Genomic DNA, 15,175 nt, shown 5'->3' on the forward strand with positions numbered 1-15,175 from the left:
GAAGTCGCTCAGTCATGCCCGACTCTTAGCAACCCCATGGACTGCAGCCTACCAGGCTCTTCCATCCATGGGATTTTCCAGGCAAGAGTACTGGAGTGGGGTGCCATTGCCTTCTCCGGAGTATATTATATATGTGTATATGTTATACATATTATATTAAAAAAATATGTATCTACATAGAATTTATAGTTACACAGAAGCTATATATACATAAGTGTGTGTCTGTGTGTGTGTGTCTGTGTGTGTGTGCGCTCAGTGGCTTCAGTTGTGTCTGACTCTTTGCGACCCCATAGACCGTAGCCCGCCAGGCTCCTCTGTCCATGGAATTTTCCAGCAAGAATACTGGAGTGGGTTGCCATTCCCTCTCCAGAGTATCTTCCCAACCCAGGGATGGAACCTGCATCTCCTGCACTGCAGGCAGATTCTTCACCACTGAGACACCAGGGAAACCCATATGTGTGGGTATATATGCAGATAAATATATATGTATGTATCTGTATGTATATCTTCAGAAGCTTCTTGCCAGTTTTACAACCTAGCATAATTTTTTTGAGAGTCTGGGAGCCATCCCCCTGGAATGTGAACATCTAGGAAGATAGCACTCCTGCCTCTCCATCACTGGAGAATTTAACCTTGGTCCTGCTCTTCAAGCTGTAACCATTTGCTTGTCAGAGCGATTAGAAAAGATTTATTATCCTCTTCATTAGTTGGATAAAAGCAGCTAGGTAAAACAAATGGCTACTTCCATGGCCGGGTGAATTCAGAGTGGACTAGGAAAGAGTGCTGTCAAGCCTTCTTATAGGGGAAAGAAAGGAAAGTGAAGTTGCTCAGTCGTGTCTGACTCTTTGCCACCCTGTGGACTGTATGTAGCCCACCATGCTCCTCTGTCCATGGGATTTTCCAGGCAAGAATACTGGAGCGGGCTGCCATTTCCTACTCCAGGGGAATCTTCCCAACCCAAGGATCGAACTCAGGTCTCCTAAATTGCAGGCAGACTCTTTACTGTCTGAGCCACCAGGGAAGGTCTCTTACAGGGGAGTGACCAGTTATCTTTCGTCTTGAGAGTTTATGTATGTACTGGATTATAACTGTTTGCCTGTATAAATGAGACAGGATTGTATGTCTTTTAATGTCTTCTGTGTAGAGTGCCTATAGCGTCATGCTCTGGATACACATATTCAGTGATGAAACTGCTTTCTTTCTTTTCTACACTTTGTGGAGAGGATTCTGTGTTGTTTGGACTTTATTTCCCCAACAGTATCCACACACCTCACACAGGTTGCCAAGGCTACTAACGTGAGCAGGATTTGACACATGCCCTTGTGAAGCTTGTATTCTAGATAAGTTTACCAGTAACTCTGTTCTGCAAAGCAGAGTAAGTACAACTAGGAAAAAGCAAAGAGCACAAAGGCAGGAGAGGAGATTCAGCTGAGGAGAAAAGTTGAGGTTGAGCTATAGAAATAGCAGGTAGAATGGTGGTTATAAGGTGAGGGGCAGGGGGATGGGAGATGTGGGGCAAAGGGTACACGCTCTGGTTATAAGATGGATGAATTCTGAAGATCTAATGTACAGCATGATGGCTATAGTTATTAATACTGTATTGTAGGACTTCCCTTGTGGTCCAGTGGTTAGGACCCCAAGTTTTCAATGCAAGGGGTGCAGGTTCCATCCCTGGTGAGTAACTGTGATCTCACATGCCACGCTTGCAGCCAAAAAAAAAAAAAATTCATAGTAATATTGTAGTGTATGCTTGAAAGTTGCTGAGAGTGGATCTTAACTAGTCTCACCACAAAAAGAGGAAAGGGTAACTACATGAGGTGATGGATGTGTTAACTCAATTGATTGTGGAAAATATTTCACAGTATGTACTCATATCGAATCTTCATGATGTACACTTTAAATGTATACAGTTTTGTCAATTACACCTTGCTAAAGCTGGGGGGAAATTGGAGCAAGGGGAGTTATGCCACAGAAGCAGAAGAATGAAAAAAAAATAAGTGAGGTGGTAGAGGGAGGGATGCAGTAGCAATGAGTCCAGTCACAGTGGGGTTTGTTTTGGATTTTTAAAAAATATTTTCGTTTATTTGGCTGCACTGAGTCTTAGTTTTGCTGTCCCTATGGTGAAAATAAAAGTTCAGCTATTTCCTGCCAGAGGGTCTTCAACTATTCTCGCTTTTGGCATTTGTTTTGAAGTATCTTAGTCTATTTGGAGAAGGCAATGGCTCTCCACTCCAGTGCTATTGCCTGGAAAATCCCATGGACGGGGGAGCCTGGTAGGCTGCAGTCCATGGGGTCGCTAAGAGTCAGACACAACTGAGCGACTTCACTTTCACTTTTCACTTTCATGCATTGGAGAAGGAAATGGCAACCCACTCCAGTGCTCTTGCCTGGAGAATCCCAGGGATGGGGGAGCCTGGTGGGCTGCCATCTATGGGGTCGCAGAGTTGGACACAACTGAAGCGACTTAGCAGCAGCAGCAGCAGTCTATGTGGGCTGCTGTAACAAAAATACCATAGACTGGGTGACTTAATGCACATTTATTTCTCACAGTGTGGATGCTAGGAAGTCTGAGATCAAGGGGCCAGCAGCAAGAAAGCTCCCAGGGTCTCATGCAGGAGCACCAAACCCATGCATGGCGGCTCTACCTCATGTCCTGTTGGCCTGCCCAAGGCCCCACCTCCTAATACCATTGCACTGGGGATTATGATTCCAACATACAGATTTACAGGGACAAAAACCTGCAGTTCATAACACGGAGTAGTGCTGCATTTTAGGAATTATTGTCCCCAGAAAATGTTCTGTTTTGCTTTTTGATAAAAACTTGCTATACGTATTAAATTTCATACGGACTCAGGGTCAATGAATTTTTTTTTTTCTGGCTCTATATCAGGTTTTGTCATAAGATTTAGGGAGAAGGTAAGAGTCACTTAATATAGTCTGTTTTTCCAGTAAACTACCAAAGTATATTTATTGAGATAAGGGAGGTATCATTGTTGAGTCAGTTTTATTATTCTTTCCTATCTCAGTGCCTAAGGAGCAATACATTAGTGAGAATCACATTAAAGCAAGGGATAAAAATTATAAACTAATTTCTGGCTAAGTCTTGATGAAAGCTGCAGAGAGAGCTTTTGTTTGTCTGCACTGGGTCTTCGTTGCTGCGTTTCTCTAGCTGTGGCGAGTGGGAGCTGCTCTCTAGTTGGGTAGGCGGCCTTCTCATTGCAGTGTCTTCTCTTGATGCAGAGCACAGGCTCTAAGCTGTGAGGACGTAGTTGCCCCTGCGTATGTGGGATCTTCCCCGACCACGGATGGACCTGGTGTCCCCTGCTTTGCAAGGTGGATCCTTAACCACTGGACCACTAGGGAAGCCTGAAAGAGCTTTTTTTTTAAGCTGCAACAATGAATGGCATTAAAGAAAAACAAAAGACTCAGAAATGCATTAAGCACTAACTTTAGCAGGACGGTATGAAAAGTTTAAAAATAACAAGGATAACTACAGCCTCCATGCCTGTGCTTTAAGATGCACTTTAGGACTCTGATTTTTTTTTTTCTCGTCAACATTCATAACTTACATTTTGTTTTCTGGTAAGAAAGGAGTGGGATGTATTTTGAATAAAAGGACTCTCAGATTCTACTTTGATTTTGTGTTTTTCTGTAGCTGCTAGGTGAACTGATCCTGGACCGGCACAACTTTGCCATCATGACCAAGTACATCAGCAAGCCAGAGAACCTCAAACTGACAATGAACCTCCTCCGGGATAAAAGCCCCAACATCCAGTTTGAAGCCTTTCACGTCTTTAAGGTAAACAGCACCCTGCAGAAATAATGTGGACATTCCTTTTCCAGTTTCAAATGGCAAAATCCCTATTTTGGATCTTCCTTTTGACTCGAGAGAACATGAACTAAGCAGTCCGTAGGTTTTGCGTGACTTTAGGTGAAATTCTAGAGTTATTTGAGTGGATGCCTATTTGTTTCAAAAAGATTTGCTGACGAATCTGTATCTCGAAATACTTGCATCTTTTTCAGTAAGAAAATAGGTGGATACTGTTTCCCAGGAGTTACTAAGATAATTAGTGATTGAGCTAAAACCCAAACCCTGAGTGTCAGAATTTGAATGTTTCATTTCCGCCTTAAATGTTCCTTTGAACTTTAAATGAAACCGAAAGAAACACAGTGTACTACTCATTCCTTGCTTAGAAATATTTTAATGCATTTTAAAAGAACACTAGTCTATATAATACCTGCTTTTTCGAATATTTTTTCTGTGATGTAAGAGTAATAAAATCATCTCCTAGAAACTTTAAGCAGTAGATTTGTTTAAAAGTAGAGTAGGAGCTTCCCTGGTGGTCCAGTGGTTAAGAATCCACCTGCCAATGCAGGGGCCGTGGGTTCAATCCCAGGTCGGGAAGATCTCACATGCCGTGGAGCAGCTAAGCCTGTGCGCCAGCCAGGACGCCCTAGAGCTCGCGCTCCACAAAAGGAGAAGCCCCTGCAGTGAGAAGGCCGTGCACCGCAGCTAGAGAGTAGCCCCAGCTCACTGCGACTTGCGAAAGCCCATGCGCAGCAGTGAAGACCCAGCACACCCCAAAATAAATAAATAAAATCTTTTTAAAAGAGTGAAAAGAAAGTGACGTCACTCAGTCATGTCCGACTCTTTGTGACCCCATGGACTGTATGTAACCTACCAGGCTCCTCCGTCCATGGGATTCTCCAGGAGAGAGTACTGGAGTGGGTTGCCATTTCCTTTTCCAGAAGATCTTCCCAACCCAGGGATTGAACCTGGATCTCCCGCATTGTAGGCAGATGCTTTACCATCTGAGTCACCAGGGAAGTCAAATCTTTTTAAAAATAAAGTAAAAAAAATAAAAGTAGGGTAGGTGAGAGAAATCTAATCTATAATGCACTAACCGTGACTTAACTCTTGTAAAGATTTTAGTAAATTTTATTTTCCTGTGCACGTATGTAAACGTTTTTTTCTGCAGCTGAATTCACATTGTACACAGTATTGATACACTAATTTTATCACTTAATACTATACCATATGTGAACACTAATTCATTGTTGTTATATATAGCTTTTTAAAAGAGTCAGTAGTTTTACTGGTATCATAGTTTTTCACTGAGTATATGTAGTTTACTTAAATATTCCCATGTTGTTTATAGTTAGGCTATTTTCAATTTGAGGCTACAATGAGCATTTTATGTTTCGAGCTAATTTGTTTCCAATTTAAGGGTTATTTTCTTAGGATCAGTATCTAGAATAGAATTAAGGGTTGAGAGAGTTTCAACCTCTTTTTCTTTTTAAAATCTTTGTAAGGTATATTCTGTGATTGAATTTATATATATAAGTCAGAGACACAGCAATTTTTAAGGTGTGTAACTGTTGCTTTGAAAGGTAAAAAAAAAAAAATTTAGTTCATTTTTCAAGCCACCAGATCTTTATTGTGCAAAAAACCACTAGAGCCATTCAAATCCCATATTAATTTGTAAATTCTATTTAATTGCATTCAGAATCCTAGCAAGTCTTTTTCTGGAACTTGACTAGCTGATTCTAAAATTTGTATGATAGAGCAATGGCCTGGGATTATCTGTGACAATTTTCAAAGAAAACAAGTTAGAGAAATCCATCCTACTATATATTAAGACTTCCTCTGGATTTATCATAAATGGAAATAATACTGTATTGGCATGGAGACAGATAAATAGAGCAACAAAACAGAGTAAAGCCCAGAAGTGAGCCTGTGCAAATATGAAAATTTGATATTTGGTAGTGGAGAAATTATAAATCATTAAAGAAGGGGTTACTGTTTCTTAGTTCAGTTCAGTTGCTCAGTCATGTTGACTCTTTGTGACCCCACGGACTGCAGCACGCCAGGCTTCCCTGTCCATCACCAACTCCTAGAGCTTACTCAAACTCATGTCTGTTGAGTCAGTGATGCCATCCAACCATCTCATCTTCTGTCGTCCCCTTCTCCTGTCTTCAGTCTTTCCCAGAATCAGGGTTTTTTCAAACGAGTCAGTTCTTCACATCAGGTGGCCAAAGTATTGGAGTTTTAGCTTGAGCATCAGTCCTTCCAATGAATATTCAGGGTTGATTTCCTTTATGATTGACTGGGTTGATCTTTTTTCAGTCCAAGGGACTCTCAAGAGTCTTTTCCAACACCAAGTTCAAAAGCATAAATTCTTCGGTGCTCAGCTTTCTTTATAGTCCAACTCTTAGATCCATACATGACTACTGGAAAAACCAGAGCTTTGATTAGATGGACCTTTGTTGGCAGAGTAATATCTCTGCTTTTTAATATGCTGTCTAGGTTGGTCATAGCTTTTCTTCCAAGGAACAAGCGTCTTTTAATGTCATGGCTGCACTCACCATCTGCAGTGATTTTGGAGCCCCCCAAAAATAGTCTGTCACTGTTTCCATTGTTTCCCCATGAACTGATGGGACCAGATGCCATGATCTTAGTTTTCTGAATGTTGAGTTTTAAGCCTACTTTTTCACTCTCCTCTTTCACTTTCATCAAGAGGCTCTTTAGTTCTTCTTTGCTTTCTGCCATAAGGATGGTATAATTTGCATATCTGAGGTTATTGATATTTCTCCCAGCAATCTTGATCCCAACTTGTGCTTCATCCAGCCCGGCATTTCGCATGATGAACTCTGCATCTAAGTTAAATAAGCAGGGTGACAAGATGCAGCCTTGACGTACTCCTTTCCCAATTTGGAACCAGTCTGTTGTTCCATGTCCAGTTCTAACTGTTGCTTCTTAACCTGTATACAGATTTCTCAGGTCTTAACCTGTATACAGATTTCTCAGGAGGCAGGTCAAGTTGTCTGGTATTCCCATCTCTTTCAGAATTTTCCAGAGTTTGTTGTGATCCACACAGTCAAAGGCTTTGGCATAGTCAATAAAGCAGAAGTAGGTGTTTTTCTGGAACTCCTTTGCTTTTATGATGATCCAGTGGATGTTGGCAATTTGATCTCTGGTTCCTCTGCCTTTTGTAAATCCAGCTTGAACATCTGGAAGTTCACAGTTCATGTACTGCTGAAGCCTGGCTTGGAGAATTGAGCATTACTTTACTAGTGTGTGAGATGAGTGCATCTGTGCTGTAGTTTGAACATTCTTTGGCATTGCCCTTCTTTGGGATTGGAATGAAAACTGACCTTTTCCAGTCTTGTGGCCACTGCTGAGTTTTCCAAATTTGCTGGCATATTAAGTGCAGCACTTTCCCAGCATCATCTTTTAGGAGTTGAAACAGCTCAACTGGAATTCTATCACATCCACTAGCTTTGTTCATAGTGATGCTTCCTAAGGCCCACTTGACTTCACACTCCAGGATATCGCGCTCTAGGTGAGTGATCACACTATCGTGGTTATCTGAGTCATGAAGACCTTTTTTTTATAGTTCTTCTGTGTATGGTTCTTAGGATAAGGGATTATTAATATAGAAAACTCCCATCCACTATATTCAGAAATAAATTATCAGTAGAGAGCTACACTTGAAAAGCAAAACATCTTTTAACTTTTAAAAGAAAAAATAAACCTTTTATGATGTTGGGGAAGGAAGAATTTTTAAAAAGAATTTGAAATCACAAAGCATAAAAGGAAATAATATTTGACATTTAAATTTAACACCTATTTGAAAAGACATCATAAACAAAATGAGAGAACAGGACAGAATGTGACACATAGAGTTGACAAATCATTTAGAAAAAAGCAAACAGTTAAATAGAAAAATGGGCAAAGGATACAAGTTGGTAACTTACAAATGAGGAAACCTGTTTTTGTTGTTTGTTGTTTAGTCAGTCAGTCGTGTTCGACACTGTGACCCCATGGCCCGTAGCCTGCCAGGCTCCTCTGTTCGTGGGATTTCCCAGGGAAGAACACTGGAGTGGGTTGCCCTTTCCTTCTCCAGGGGAAACCTGATTGGCCAACAAATAAAGGGGAAACCTGATTGGCCAACAAATAAGTAAAGATGCTCATCTCAGTGGCAATCATGGAAATGGCCATTAAAATATCAATGAGATGTCACGTTACATTTTTCATATTGCCAAAAATGTTTAGGTCTGACAATATCAAATTGTGGTAAGGCTGGGGGAACAGTAGGTCTGTACACTGTAAATTAGTGTTAATACAAGCACTTGGGAGAGCAGTTTAGCAAAATAAAGTACTGAAAGTGTCCATACTCTTCATTCCTAAAATCTCATTTCCTGGACAGTCTTGCTCACAGGCATAAGGAATTCTGTACCAAAATGTTTATTGCACATTGTTTAGCATGAAAATGAAAAAAAAAATGGGTATCTGCAGAAATTTAGGACAATAAATTGTGATATATTTATATAATAGCATATAGAATGGGTTAAAATTAATAGAGTTATATGGGATCAATGTAGATAAGTCTCAGAAACATTGAGTGGAATTAAGAAAGTATTAAAAGGATTTTATTTATTTAAAGTTTAAAAACATGAAAAACTATACTATGTATAGATTCATACATATGTAGTTAGTGTCTAAAAACCTGTATGGAAATGATAAATACCAAATTCAGGATAGCAGTCACCTCACCGGAGGGAGAATGACATCAAGAAAGAGAATGACATCAAGAAGTGTCTAATGGCCTGGAATTTTATCTGTAATGTTTTATTTTATTCAGATTCTGAAGGCACATATGGCAAAAATGATAGAGCTGACGGTGGGAACTTGAAATCTGCAGTGTTACTGCTGTGCTCTTCTCTGTGTTTGTATTATTTCATAAGGAATAAGCACAGATTGGATGGAATAAAAATAGGCTCTTGTAGGACAGGAAAACGCCTGACAGTGTAAAATGACAGACCCTCTTAAGATCCTTCCTTTCTGACTGAGCAATTACAGAGGCTTGCCGTTGTTCTGTCATCCCAGCTCCCACAGAGTTTTACTATGCCATCGTAGGTGAAAACATGCTTCATATAATTTTGTTCCAAAATGCAGTATTATAGAAGTATTCAGTGGGTGGCAAAATAGAAATAACCTACTTCCATCCTGTGAGATCAGAATTTGGATCGTCTCATTATTGGACAGAGTAGGCACATTTAAAAATAGTCGGCCACTTGTTTACTTGCATGCGTATAAACTGGACGTGCCCCGGACCCTGACTTTCCTCCTCCCACTGAAGTGCACACTGAATTGTTTACTTGCCAAAAATAATATTTTGTTATTTAGAAGAAGAAAGTTATTTTTCAGTTTTTTCGCAGTTCTTTTTTAATAGTCTCTTTCCCCAAGTACCTCCCATAAGATACAGAAAATGTGGTCTAAAAATGTCTTCACCAGATTATTAATGGCCAGTTTTTACTAGCTTGCTTGAATCGTCCAAGGACTCGAATGAGATGCCATTTCACGTTTTCTCTGCTATTGACGAACAAGGTTGTATGATGGGAAAGGACTGGCCAGAACGCAAGAGACCTGGGTGTTTGTTGTGGCCCAGTTGGCATCAGTGACTTTGGGCAAATCCATTCGGATCTGTTTCTTCACTTGCAAAATGTTAAATTAAAAAAGCTGAAGTTGGGGACTTGCCTGGTGGTCCAGGGGCTCAGACTGCAGGTTCCCAGTGCCCTGGGCCTGGGTTCGATCCCTGGTCGGGGAACTAGATCCCATATGCTGCAACCAAGAGTTCACACGCCACAACTCAAGAACTAAAGGTCCCACGTGCCACAACAAAAATCAAAGATACCACACGCGGCAACTAAGACCCAGCACAACCAAATAAATAAATAAAAATTTAAAAATGTTTAAAAGTTACAGTTAGATTAAAATGAAAAAACTCTGGGAAAGGTGGAAGGGAGGCTCAAGAGTGTGTGGATGGATGGATATATTTATACATAGAGCTGATTCATGAACAGCAGAAATAACAAAATATTGTAAAACAATTATACTCCAAGAAAAAATAAATAAACATGCATTTTTTTTTTTTAAGTGTAATTCCAGGATACTAGGTTCAGGAGAAGGCAATGGCACCCCACTCCAGTACTCTGGCCTGGAAAATCCCATGGACGGAGGAGCCTGGAAGGCTGCAGTCCATGGGGTCGCTGAGGGTCGGACACAACTGAGCGACTTCACTTTGACTTTTCACTTTCATGCATTGGAGAAGGAAATGGCAACCCACTCCAGTGTTCTTGCCTGGAGAATCCCAGGGACCGGGGAGCCTGGTGGGCTGCCGTCTATGGGCTCGCACAGAGTCGGACACGACTGAAGCGACTTAGCAGCAGGTTCAGGAGACCTTTGTCTCTATGATCCTGCCTCTTCCAGACATGCATCCAATATGAATTTAGGAATCCACTATGAGCTGGTATCTCTTTCCTTTCCCTGTTAGCTTCCTTAATAGCAAAGGACCAGACTGCCACTTTCTACTAAGCCATGTAAAGGAAGGGGGTGGTCAGTGCCTATTGGCTCACCACTCTCAGAGCTGCTGGAATTTGAGCATATGTGGTGCGTGAGTGAGAAGTCGCTTCAGTCATGTCCGACTCTTTGCAACCCTATGGACTGTAGTCCCAGGCTCCTCTGTCCATGGGATTCTCCAGGCAAGAATACAGGGGATCTTGTGGACCCAGGGATTGAACCCCTGTCTCCTGCTTTCCTGCATTGGCAGGTGGGTTCCTTACCAGTAGCACCAGCTGGGAAGCCCAGTTTTGTCTCAATTATTGCATCTAGCCATATGCACAGAAAAAATGGGCTTCCCGGGTGGCTCAGCAGTAGAGAATCTGCCTGTCAATACAGGGGACATGGGTTCGATCCCTGTGTTGGGGAGATACTCTGGAGGAATAAGTGGCAACCCACTCCAGTATTCTTGCTTGGAGAATCCCGTGGACAGAAGAGCCTGGTGGGCTACAGTCCGTGGAGTCACAAAGAGCTGGACACGACTGAGCAACTGAGCACACAGCAAGCACTAGTCTCGTTGCGGTTTCCATTTGTGTTTCCTAGTGACCTAATGATGTTGAACTTTTTTTTCACATGCATATTGATAATTTATATATTTTCTTTGGGGAAATGTCCACTCAAGTCCTTTGCCCCTTTTTAAAAAACTTTGTGTGTATTTTTGTTGTTGCATTGGAAGAATTCTTTATATATTCTGGATAATAGACTCTGGTCATATATACGATTTGTAAATATTTTCTAACATTCTTTACATTGTCTTTTCACTTTCTTGATGTATCCTTTGATGCACAAATGTTTTAAATTTTAATGAAGTTCGCTTTACCCATTTTTTTCTTTTCTTGCTCCTGCTTTTGATGTAGCTATGAAACCACTGTTAAATCCAAGGTCATGAAGATGTACCCATGTATTTTCCTCTAAAAGTTTTATTAGCTCTTATATTTAGGTTTTTGATAAATTTTGAGTTAATTTTTGTTTATGGTGTGAAATAAGGGTCCAACTTAATTTTTTTTTTTTTTTTTGGCATGTGGATTTCCAGCTGTCCCATGTTGAGTGTTTGCTTTTTTTAAATTATTATGAAAAGATGTTGGAGTTTGTCAAATACTTTTTCTGGATGAGTTAAAATGATCATATGGTTTTCTTTCAGTGTAATCATGTGTCATATTGACTTCCTAGAGCTGCTTTAACGAAGTACCATAGGCTAAGTGTCCTAAAACAACAGAAAGTCATTGTCTCTGCATTCTGTTGACTAAAAGTCCAAAATCAAGGTGTCAACAAGCTTGTTTCCTTTGGGAGCTTTCAGGGAAAATCTGTGCCTCTCTCCGAGCTTCTGGTGGTTGCCAGAAGTCCTTGGCACTCCTTGCCTTAGGATGCATAACCCCAGTCTCTGTCTCCATCTTTTTTGTTTTTCTTTTTAATGAAAGTTTATTCATTGTGTCTGAAGTAAAGCTGATTTTGCAGCATTTCTGCCTCCATCTTCACATGGCATTTTCCTCTGCATCTGTGTGTTTCTGTGTCCAAAATTTCCTCTTCCTCTAAGAATACTGGTATTAATAGTGGGGTTCAGGCCCAGCCTAGCCCAGTATGAACTCATCTTAATTTGATTACATCTCTGCTTCCACATAAGGTCACATTCACAGGTACCAAGGGTTGGGGCTTGAACATTCATCTTTTGAGAGGATGCAGGTCAGTCCAGTGCATGTGGTGGATTACATTGATTGATTTCATTACGTTGAGCCACGCTTGTATTTCTGGGATAAATCCCACTTGGTTATAGTGTATAATCCTTTTAATATTATTCTGGACTTCATTTGCTTGTCTTTTGTTGAGGATTTTTGTATCTTCATAAAAGAGACTGGTCTGTAGTTTTCTAGTGGTAGTTTTGTCTGGCTTTGGTAACAGAGTAATGCTAACCTCATATAACAAGTTAGGAATTATTCCCTTCTCTTTTATTTTCTGGAACAATTTGAAGTAGATTGGTGTCGATTTTTCTTTTAAAATGTGTAGAATTTACTGTGAAATCATCTGGTTCTGTCTGGACTTTTGTTGAGAGGTTTTTGGTTCCTGATTCAACCTCCTTATAAAAATAAAAGATCATAAGAGAATACTACAAATAATTGTACATCAATAAATGAGGTGACCTAGATGAAATGGACAAAGGCCAAGGAACATACAATCCACCAAAGAAGAAAGAGAAAATCTGATTCGTGGACTCTCATGTCACCTACACCGTGTTTTCTTCTAAAAGGGAGTAAAATCGCGGGCTTTCTGTGTTCAATAAACCAAGTAACGAATGAGACGCGGGAGGGACCGTGTTTCCAGGTGTGTGTCCCTTGACCTAGGTGTGTTTCTCGTGTCTCAGGTGTTTGTGGCCAGTCCTCACAAAACACAGCCTATTGTGGAGATTCTTCTGAAAAACCAACCCAAACTCATCGAGTTTCTGAGCAACTTCCAAAAAGAAAGGACCGACGATGAGCAGTTCACCGATGAGAAGAACTACCTGATTAAACAGATTCGTGACCTGAAGAAGGTGGCCCCTTGAAGTCCCACCAAGTTTCCTGCCACCGTCACCGCCTCGTTTATTCAGTTCGTGTGACAAGCGTCATTCCAAAAAGTAGCCATTCTTGGGAAGGCTATGGAGGTGCCTGTTTTTCCTCAATCTGTCATTCAGGGTAGGTGGAATATAATCATTTGAATGAAAAAAAATTAATTTAGAATAATATATTCATTTTAACCTGTGATTATTTATATGAAATCAGAGCCATCGTATTGGGAAATTGATGAAAGCAACTTTAACCCTTTCTTAGTGAAAGGCAGCAAGGCTGTGGGCTTGCAGATGAGCCCTCAGTCACCACAAGCCACCAAGTACTGGGAACTCAAAGGGTGGATGTCACCCAGTCCTCCAAGAGGATTAAATTCTCAGAGGAGAACTGGGAGTTGGGGCAAGATGCACAAAACTGTTTTGCCCATCTGCAGTTGGACCCACAAATTTCTTAAGGCACTAAGAAAATAAGATCCAGTATTTTCAGCCATTCCACATTCTATTCCCTACCCACATCTTTTAACCATAATCATTCATTCTTAACTTCCTAGGAAACTGATATCCTCCTTTATGCTTATGACCTCACATTCCATCTCAATGAGTCTCCTCTGCACACCTGACTCATGGTACACACACACAGACACACACACACCCTACTCTGACCAGGTTAGTATGGAACCAACTAGGTATAGGCAGGACGGTCTAACAAGGATCACAGGCGTGGAGGGCCCACCGGGCAGGACCTGCTCACTTAAAACTTATAACAGACGGTTAAGAACCACAGCACTAGCAGAAGTAATTGCTGTTTCACAGACTTCTATAGGGTTAGTGAATATTTGGAATATTTCATTCATACTTCTTTTTTTTTTTTTCCATACTTCTTAATTTGGGAAAGAAGTTTTATGGTGAAAATGTTTTTCAGAGTAAGAATCATTGCATCGAGATGCCTACTGTGTGTAAAACCACAGGTCCAGAGGGTCACACAGGGCTTTAGACCACTTATACATAAGGGAACACTGCAGTTGGAAGGACAAATGATTACATGCATGAAACATCCTCAAAGGACTAAAAAAAAATTTCACTCTAATTTCTGATCTGTCATTGTCATTTCACATCAGATTCTTCACTGAAAAGGTTTCTGTAAAAATGTTGGTCTCAAATACTCTCGCATACTAGGATGATTTAGGAATTAATTTGTCTTTTTTTAAAATAAAGGTCACGGTTTGTTTTCAGACATCAGGTGGACAAAATGGAATTTTAAAGCTATATTTACAAGACATTAAAAGTATAATTGTTAGTCTGTATTTTTTTTTTTTAATGATTCTGTTTCCAGATCATGAATTAGTGCCTTCCATTGGAATCTTCACTTTTTACAATGTAGGGTACTGTGTTCTTGAACCAGATATTTCTCCAGCCAGAGAGGGGAAGATCCCTCTCCAGGATCCATGCTCTTGTAGATTTAGCATCTGAAGCATCACCTGGCGTGGTTTGATCCTTCTTGGCTACGTTTATCCCCGCCCCCAGCCCCAGCGTTGAATTCTGAGGCAGATGCTCTTGGGTCTGCGGGAGCTTCTTGTAGCAGTACTGACGAGTGCTGGGCCATCTGATGGCCTTCCATCTTGCATCGCTGAGGTCAGATTATTTTTATAACATTCCCTGACAGTCCAGAGTCTCTTCGAATCTGACTTTTCTGGTTTTGTTTGTTTAAAAGAGATGAGTGTAAATATTAAAAAAAAAAAAAGAAAGAAGGCCCAGCACTATTGGAAATGTATTTCTTTGCTTAAATACTGTCCCACACATCATGGGACATGTACTTTCAAGTGGAAAGCAAAGCCTTGTTAGAATTCTTTTTTTGATAAGTAAAACATATTGTATTTCCTCTGAGCTTGAATTAGCTCTTTCCTAGCAAACCCTTGTAATAAATGAAGTAGCTGGGGTTTTGCTGTGATACAAATTTGTAAATTATTAACGTGAGAAAGAGGGAGCCAAAAACTCAAGGTTAAAGTACGTTTGCATAAAAGTCACTGTAAATATTGTGAGATTTGAGTTTCGAAAAGGTCATATTTAATAAGCCATTTCAAAAGCACACATTTAAATAAAGACTGACTAAATGAAAAGGTGCCACATGCTCCTTGGTCGGTTTCATCTCTCTCTGCGTGTCCCGCCCCTGTGTTCTTGTCGCCGCTCCAAACAAGGAAAGCACCAGGCTGCCCGGAGGCCCCACGTCCCCAGCTGTC

At 40.6% G+C, this 15,175-nt stretch overlaps 1 protein-coding gene across 6 annotated transcripts in view; it reads left to right on the forward strand.

Moving 5' to 3' along the window:
* The window catches only part of CAB39L (calcium binding protein 39-like), a 115,461-nt gene that overhangs the window by 79,471 nt on the left and 20,815 nt on the right, over positions 1-15,175 (forward strand). For 5 of the 6 annotated variants that reach the window (XM_010835694.1, XM_010835696.1, XM_010835695.1 and 2 more), the window contains 2 exons: positions 3,656-3,799; positions 12,759-15,064. In XM_010835694.1, the coding sequence (XP_010833996.1) occupies positions 3,656-3,799; positions 12,759-12,938 (324 nt within the window). In that variant the 3' untranslated portion in view covers positions 12,939-15,064. Of the gene's footprint in view, positions 1-3,655; positions 3,800-12,758; positions 15,065-15,175 lie in introns of those variants that run through there. The other variant, XR_824910.1, reaches the window with a different exon arrangement.

Source organism: Bison bison, unplaced genomic scaffold (genome assembly GCF_000754665.1).
Source record: "Bison bison bison isolate TAMUID 2011002044 unplaced genomic scaffold, Bison_UMD1.0 scf7180017864048, whole genome shotgun sequence".
Classification (NCBI taxonomy): domain Eukaryota; kingdom Metazoa; phylum Chordata; class Mammalia; order Artiodactyla; family Bovidae; genus Bison; species Bison bison.